The sequence below is a fragment of the Clarias gariepinus genome, chromosome 3, assembly GCF_024256425.1.
Source record: "Clarias gariepinus isolate MV-2021 ecotype Netherlands chromosome 3, CGAR_prim_01v2, whole genome shotgun sequence".
In the NCBI taxonomy this organism is placed as follows: domain Eukaryota; kingdom Metazoa; phylum Chordata; class Actinopteri; order Siluriformes; family Clariidae; genus Clarias; species Clarias gariepinus.
The window spans coordinates 29859086-29867500 of record NC_071102.1 but is presented as its reverse complement, the minus strand read 5'-3'; the positions used below and the strand labels follow the sequence as shown (position 1 = coordinate 29867500).

The window sequence follows — 8415 nt, the reverse complement described above, 5'->3', positions numbered from 1 at the left end:
GAGTGTGTGTGTGAGTGTGTGTGTGAGTGTGTGTGTGAGTGTGTGTGTGAGTGTGTGTGTGAGTGTGTGTGTGAGTGTGTGTGTGAGTGTGTGTGTGAGTGTGTGTGTGAGTGTGTGTGTGAGTGTGTGTGTGAGTGTGTGTGTGAGTGTGTGTGTGAGTGTGTGTGTGAGTGTGTGTGTGAGTGTGTGTGTGAGTGTGTGTGTGAGTGTGTGTGTGAGTGTGTGTGTGAGTGTGTGTGTGTGTGTGTGAGTGTGTGTGAGTGTGTGTGAGTGTGTGTGAGTGTGTGTGAGTGTGTGTGAGAGGTGTGTGTGTGACGTGTGGATGTGTCAGTCTGTGTGTGACGAGTAAATGTGTTTATGCACGTTTGTGTGTGGTGTGTGAGTCTGTGTGTTAATATTAGTGATGTATGTGTTAGTATGTGTGTGCGAGACATGTGACATGTTAGTGTGTGCGAGTGTGTGTGTTTCTGCGTGCGGGCGTGTGAGACAGAGACGTACGTAATAAAATTTGTGATATGTGATATACATGACTACGAGTGTGTTTGTGTATACATGTGTGTGTGTGTGTCTGTGTGAGAGTGAGAGTGTTAACATTGTGATATAATTGTGTTTGTGCATGTGTGCACCATGAGAGAGGTGCGCGTGCGAACATTTGTGATGTGTACAATAGGCCGCAAATGCTGGAAAATAAGCCTCACACTATGTCACTGTATGTGATGTCACTGAACGATGTCACTGAACGTGTGTATATGTATGTATATATGTATATATATATATATATATATATATATATATATATATAATGTCACTCAATTTAATGACACAAAGTTATTAATAATTTTTCAGTGTAAGTCTAAGACATTATCACGGCTGACCCATTGGAGATTTCAAAAATCCCTCTGCAGTTTTGCGTCCTCAATGTCTTTAGATCACATCGGCCCGGTTTGGTGGCGATCGTATAACTTCCCTTGGAGGAGTATATCAAAATCCATCGGGTGCGTTTTTGCGAACGACCCAAAATAACCAGCCTCCTGTTGAGTTGAAAGTAGTTTCGTGTGCCTACGTGAAACTGTGTATGAGCTATCCAGCAAAATCTTGTGTGGGCCACGCGACTCTTATACATCCTAATGGCAGCAGAGTTCCACCTGTCTGTCAATTTTCTTAACATGGTTAGAGTTTTTGAGTATGTTAAGACACTGAAAAAGCCCAAAAGGGTAGAATGAAAAAAAAAAAATATATATATATATATATGATCCTTAGGAAAACAAGAGGGTTCCGCGCACCCTATAGTGCTTGGGCGCTAATCAGTGGGGTTTTAATTGCACTGTCGATGCTAGGTGTCTAATCGTGGTGAAGCCCACCTGGAACTGAATGCCTTCAGGAGGAAACATGACTGCGCTCTGGTGATCTCAGGAGACTCTCTGGAGGTAGGCCAGCCTAAACACTCTGTATTATTGATGAGGTTGGTGTTAGGTGCTGCAAACCTGAAACATAAATAACCATGCATACCTAGATCATTTGAATTCTTGTTTCTGTGTTTGCGCGCACATCCGGTTGTTTTTCCAGGTGTGTCTGCGTTACTATGAGCACGAGTTTGTGGAGCTGGCGTGCCAGTGCCCTGCGGTGGTGTGCTGTCGCTGTTCTCCAACACAGAAAGCCCAGATTGTCAGACTGCTGCAGCAACACACAGCCAACAGAACCTGTGCTATTGGTCAGCTCGTGCACTTTCTCTCTCTCTTTCTCTTTCTCTCATTCGTTTTAATAGACTTCACTGTCTTGTTCATCTAATTTCACATTTATTTTATATATTTTATACATTATTATTCTATATAATAAAATTTATGGTCTAAAAAATATGGTCTATTATGAAGGTAAAAGATTTCAAACTATATTTTTAAGCTATTTTAACCCTTTTGCTTTTTAACAAGGTACTGCATGTGATATTTATGTTTTATGACACTCAAATGTTATATTCTTGCTCACTGCTCAGGTGATGGTGGAAATGATGTAAGTATGATCCAGGCTGCGGACTGTGGCATCGGCATTGAAGGAAAGGTAACGTGATCAGTCTGGTTGAGTCTGACGATATGTTCTGATCAGCAAAAATTTCCTTAATTTCTAATATTTATTTATCTATTTTATTATTGAATAAATATTTAACAAAATTGTAAACAAAAGAAAGTCTTAGGATGAATAATCGCCAGGTAGTAAATGTTTGTGTTTAGTGTTGTGTAGTGTGATTTGTAATGTTGTACGTTTGTGATCGTGTGTAGGAGGGCAAGCAGGCGTCGCTAGCGGCAGATTTCTCCATAACGCAGTTTAAACACATTGGAAGGCTGCTGGTGGTGCACGGACGCAACAGCTACAAGCGCTCCGCCGCTCTCGGCCAGTTCGTTATGCACCGCGGCATGATCATATCAACCATGCAGGTAAGACTGTGTTTGGTTAAAATGTCTTTTATGTCACACTTTTCTATACAATTAATTCTTAGTCATATTTTCATAATATTGTTCTGCTCCAAAGCTGTTTATTCAGAGATTGTTTTTTTCCATAGGCCGTCTTTTCATCTATTTTCTACTTTGCATCCGTTCCTTTGTACCAAGGCTTCCTCATGGTTGGGTACGTCAGCTACGATGGTGTCTCATGATCTTTTTTTTTGGTATCTTTCTCACTTGAGCTGCATGTACGTTGTCTTAATGTTTGCTTATATTTACAGGTATGCTACAATATACACCATGTTCCCAGTATTCTCTCTGGTGCTAGATCAGGATGTAAAGCCAGATATGGCATTGCTTTACCCAGAGCTTTACAAAGACCTTACCAAGGTAATGCAGCAAAGCATGTTTAACCACCTTCAAAACTCCACAGTGTCTACTTACTCAGTGTTTATCTTTCAAATTGGAAATGTATTGCCTTTTTCTTTGCTTGATGTATGTGTCAATGATTTATATTCTCTACTTTTCTTTAGGGACGCTCCTTGTCATTCAAAACCTTTCTCATTTGGGTCTTGATAAGTGTGTATCAAGGTACAGCATCATTTTTTTATATTTGTATATAAATATGAAATGTCTTCTTATGTTTTTTTGTGTTCAGGAGTACTGTAGGAGTTTAGTGCTGTAGGTATTGGCTAAAATAAACTTAAGTGGTATAATTATAACAATTATGAACCTATATACATAATAATGGTATAAATAAACATTAAATGCCTAATAAACAATATAGTGCAAATGTATACCATACCTTATGTCCTGGATAAACTTTTATCCGGAAGCACTGAAAGCCCAGGCGCTTTCTGTCACGTAAACGGATCCGGGCGTTCAGCGAGCGAGAGAGATCAGTGTCCCTGTCCAAGCGTGACATCCCGACAGCTCCCGCTTTTTAATTAAACCTCGGTACACAGAGAAAAGCGACAGTGGGGTCTATAGGGGCGACGGCCTCATTTAATACGGCAGTTAACTCGGAGGAATGCCCCAAGCCTCCGCCACATGAAGAGGCGCAATTATGTGATCAGTCAGAGGCCATTAGGCTGAGCCGGGTGCCGTTTATGATGAAAATAAAAAAAGGAGATACTGATACAGTAGGTATTGGAAAGCGGCGTTACAGCAGAGCATCCAGAACAAAATCTGTGCTTTTTGTGTATGTTTGCTCATGCAAACATCAGTACATTTTCTCTTATTATTATTTTGATTATTTTGCTTATTAGTTTTGGAAATTTCCAGCTGTATGGTGTTGCTCTAGTTATGTACAGTATATCATGCTATTTGAAAAAAAAAAAGGAATAAATCATAATTTTTTTTCTCCACCAGGGGGCATCCTGATGTACGGCGCCCTAGTGCTATTCGATCAGGAGTTCGTACATGTGGTGGCTATCTCATTCACAGCCCTGGTTCTTACCGAGCTGCTGATGGTGGCTCTGACCGTACGAACCTGGCACTGGCTCATGGTGGTGGCAGAGTTCTTCAGCCTCGGCTGCTACCTCGCCTCGCTCGCATTTCTCAACGAGTACTTTGGTAAGCATGCCTGCAAATTGCTTCTTTTTGTTGAAATTCATACTTAACAAATACAACTTTTGTATGAAGCACTCGCAATGAGTGTGAGTATTGATACAGTAACACATTTATACAAATGCATTCATATAAACCCAGGAGTTTATAACCCTTGCAGCTGCTGTATAAAATGAATCAACACCTTCTGATTAATCACATTTGAGAATTTAACACCACCGTGCTATAATCCTGTCTTGATTGATGTCTTTGCTCGATTTCTAAGCTCTTTGCATATTCTCTCTCTCATTCTCTTTGTCTCTCTTTCACCCTCCTGTCTCTCTCTCCTGCTGCTTTGCTCCATGGCTTTCACTCAGGCATAGGTAGAGTGTCCTTAGGAGCCTTCCTGGGTAGGTTCATGTTCTCTAATCTCACATGGATTCCCTTCCTCAGATGCATGTCCTTTCCCCCCAGTCACCTCTCACTCATTGTCTCATCAGGAGCTGTGCGATGACAGTGCTATGAATCAGTGACTCGTTCCTCCACCTCCTCCTCCTCCAAAACATTCCACCATCACTCCTCACTGTATCACCATGTGCCAGACCCTTTTCCAGTCAAAGCTGATAAGACACTAGATGCAGCAGAAATACTGATCTGATCTGGAATTGTCTCTCTCTCTCTCTTCCTTTGTGTTGTTCCACCAGATCTGTTATTCATCACGACCAAGACGTTCCTATGGAAGGTGTGTGTGATCACACTGGTCAGCTGCCTGCCTCTGTACATCATCAAGTACCTGAAGCGCAAGTTTTCTCCACCAAGTTACTCCAAACTTTCCTCCTGAGCTGACTGAACCTCACTCAGGCAGAACGTCAAAACGCACCCACATGCACACACACATGCACACACACATGCACACACACATGCACACACAGTGTACACAGTATATAGCAGGCATAGTGACTGTAGCTGTCAAGGTTTGGTGGTCTGTTAGGGCTTCATGAGGCTGGTGTGTCTAGTTTAAGTGTTCAATTAATGACAATGGCTTATCCTCTGGAATTTTGGTCTATCCAGCTCTTCTTTATTTTCCTTATTTATTGTTGGATAGCATGTATGTACTCGGAACAACAGGAGATGTACTGAGAATACTTGAAAAAAAAAAAGGTGAAGCACAAAAACGTGACCAAGAATCAACTCCAGTGATAGAACTGGTTAGATTATTTGTAGAAAAAGAACATGGATCTTAATTAGGCGCTTCCTTTATTAGAGTGCACTTCAATCTAATCTGTTGATTGTTTACTTTTCTTTTTGTTTTGTTTTTTAAATAAATAAATAAATAAATAGTGTTTTATTGATCTGTAATGATGTGCATTAGTACAGCAGGATGAATCGTTAGAATGAGCAAAGTGGTTGTTTATGAATGGGAAAACCACAGTGCTGTTTACTTTCCTGTGAGGATTTTCTTCAGCTCTGATTGTCTTTTTTAAGATTTTTCTATGCCTGCAGAAATTTCTAAACTTGTCCTATTTATTATAGACCGATGGGCCGTTTTAGGTGTTTTTTGGTTTTTCTATTCTCCCCACCTGTGTGTTGCACAAATAACTATAGGCATGTTTAAATTGCTGGATTTCCACTGAGCAATGAAAAAATATTACAAGATATGCTGTTTATTAAGCTGTTTAGAGCTTTAGTACGATTTAGGAAGAGACATGACTATCATCACCATGTGACACTTCAGCACTGCTCACATTTACTTAGATAAATTTGCAAATATAGCACACAGCTCGTCCTTTGTGATATGTATTTTATATTTGGTCTTGTTTAGGGGTGTACACCTTTTTCACTTCTTCAATCATTTTTTTTATGTATGTGTGGCAGTCTGGGAAAACCCTTCACATGCTCATATTTTGCATGTAATTACCCCAAAATATGCAAAGAACAAAAGTTGAAGGCAGAACATCAGTCATAACATTAAAACCACAGAGGTTTTTTGATTCCCTTTTGCCACCAAAGCAGTTCTGACCCTTCAGGGCTCGACTCTGCAAGAAATCTAAAGGTGTGCTGTGGTGTCTGGCACCAGGACGTTAAAATTAGATCTTTTAATTGTTGTGGTTTTCAGGTTGGACTTATTTGTCCAGAACATCCCAAGGATGCTTGATCAGATTAAAATCTGGGGAGTTTGAAGGATTTACCAACAGCCTACTAATCTCATTACTTAGCAAGCTGTGATGCACTGAGTGTTCTGATACCTTTTTATTATAGCCAACATAAACTTTTTTTTATAGCAATTTGTGCTACATTGCCTTTTCTGTGGAGTCAGACCAGACAGGCTAGCCTTTGCTCCCCACAGGCATAAATGAGGCTTAATTGCTGTGATCCTGTCAGCAGTTTACTGATATACAATTCTAATTCTAATCTATGTTATTCAATTTACCTGATGGTGTTGTTAGTGTTACATTATGGCTGATTGGTTTAGATGTTACTGTATCTACTTCAGACTTCAGAAACAAGATCAACACTTCCCAATTTAAAAGAATTCTACATTTACAATGAAAAACCTTTCTTTCTTTTTCTGAGCAAAGAATCACTCAGGACATGTAAACACAAGCCTCGTCATCCTCCTTTCACTCAATTTACAGTATCTCTGTTTATGCGGACATCAGGGAAGAACTGCTCACTGGTTTGGTCATGTAGTTGGGCTGAGTGAGTTTCATGACCATTTGATTTGAACATGTCACAGATATCGGTAATTGTATACAAAATAAATGAGACAGGATTAGACAGGATGTGGATAATTCCTATGGCACTATGGAACTACTTGATCAAATCATGAGAAAAGCACACTATTTAGATTTTAGACATCTCTAAGCAAACTGATTGTTTTTCCCAGCTGTATTTGTCATACAGCCAAGGCATGGTTAGAACATAATCTTTTTAATATATAACTTTTTTTGTTAAATACTAAATATTTATGTTTCCCTAAAGTAGTGGTTTCGAAGTATATAATTAGTAGAAATCTTCCATTTTGGTCAAAACCGAAATGTTTTCCAGACTTCAGCCACAGGAACATCTGACTGGTTTTCCCAAACCGTCGCTCATATAATCTTTATCGAGGTAAATCTGTGTCTGGTTCATTGTCAGCACAATCAGGATAAACATGAAGTCTGAGTGTTTGTCTGATTAACACCAGATGTAACATTACTAAAACTATATTGACATGAAATGAATATGTTGCCCGGTTTTCAACCAGTGTGTTTAAGGAATGAGTTTTATCATTCTTTATGTTACAAAAGAGAAAAAAAAAGTATTGTAACTGTATTCTACATTCTAAATTGAATATTTGCTATACACTGTTCTTTGGTTTTTGTGTCGGGTTTGTAAATATTTGAGTTATACTGTGTTCTGATTAATTATCGAATCACTTTGTCTTCACATGAGGACCGAAGTATTGCTGCTTTTTTTCCCCAGAATGTGTGTAGAAGTATTTGGCTTTTTGAGGACATTTTTATACAGACTACTAAAATGTTAAATAACCAGCAAAAAGTGTTTGCTTTTGATAGGCTCAAGCTTGTTTTAAGTGTCAAAACCACTTTTTTAAAAAAACAGTGAAAATCAGTATGATTGTTGATGTTATTGATATGATTAATTGAATAATCAGCATTAAAGAGCTACACATTTGATTATTGAAAATAATCTTTGGAAGTTTTGTGTGTTTTTCCCCCCCTTTTTAAAAGATGGTTAACACAGTGAGCTTTTTTATTTTAATAAATCTTTTATTGGATTAAATACTTATTTTACCACCAGGATTGCCTTTAACCACTAGATGGCAGCAATTTATTGCATACACTAAATTTTCACTGGTAAGAACATGGATTTTACCATCAGGGATCTATACTGCTGGTTAAAAGTGTTTTAACACTTTAAGTCATTCCCCACTGACTGATGTAGATCACACACAAATAGACTGCTGGTGTTGAAAACAAATATATATTGTGTGTCTAAATTCCATTGATGGTGGTTGCAGCACTTTCTCATGCGAACTTTTGTTGTAAATAAAGCAATATACCAATATTTACCATGGGTCAGCTTAGTGGTTAAGGCGTTGGGCTACGGTTCAGAAGGTCCCAGGTTCAAATCCCAAGACCACCAGGCCCCCGAGCAAGGCCCTTAACCCTCAACTGCTCAGATGTATAATGAGATAAAAATGTAAGTCGCTCTGAATAAGGGCATCTGCCAAATGCCATAATGTAAATGTAATGATGGTGCAACTCTGGAACCCTGGTTTAATCCTAAGCTTAGATATTTGTCTGGGTGTGAAATTTCCATTAAGGAGGTCTCCATTTGTCTACATTTATAGAAAGCTTCAACATATTCACTACTATATATGTTTATTACTAAACAAATTTGTAATGTCTCTGTAAATGATTTGTTACTA

General features: G+C 38.9%; 1 protein-coding gene across 2 annotated transcripts in view; it reads left to right on the top strand.

Moving 5' to 3' along the window:
• The window catches only part of atp9b (ATPase phospholipid transporting 9B), a 44403-nt gene extending 37145 nt beyond the window's left edge, over positions 1–7258 (top strand). Inside the window, exons 21-30 of one of the 2 annotated variants that reach the window (XM_053492678.1) lie at positions 1338–1427; positions 1567–1711; positions 1991–2055; positions 2274–2429; positions 2555–2619; positions 2717–2825; positions 2969–3026; positions 3807–4010; positions 4361–4393; positions 4688–7258. In XM_053492678.1, the coding sequence (XP_053348653.1) occupies positions 1338–1427; positions 1567–1711; positions 1991–2055; positions 2274–2429; positions 2555–2619; positions 2717–2825; positions 2969–3026; positions 3807–4010; positions 4361–4393; positions 4688–4824 (1062 nt within the window). In that variant the 3' untranslated portion in view covers positions 4825–7258. The remainder of the gene's footprint in view (positions 1–1337; positions 1428–1566; positions 1712–1990; positions 2056–2273; positions 2430–2554; positions 2620–2716; positions 2826–2968; positions 3027–3806; positions 4011–4360; positions 4394–4687) is intronic. The other variant, XM_053492679.1, reaches the window with a different exon arrangement.
• The last annotated feature ends 1157 nt before the right edge of the window (positions 7259–8415 follow it).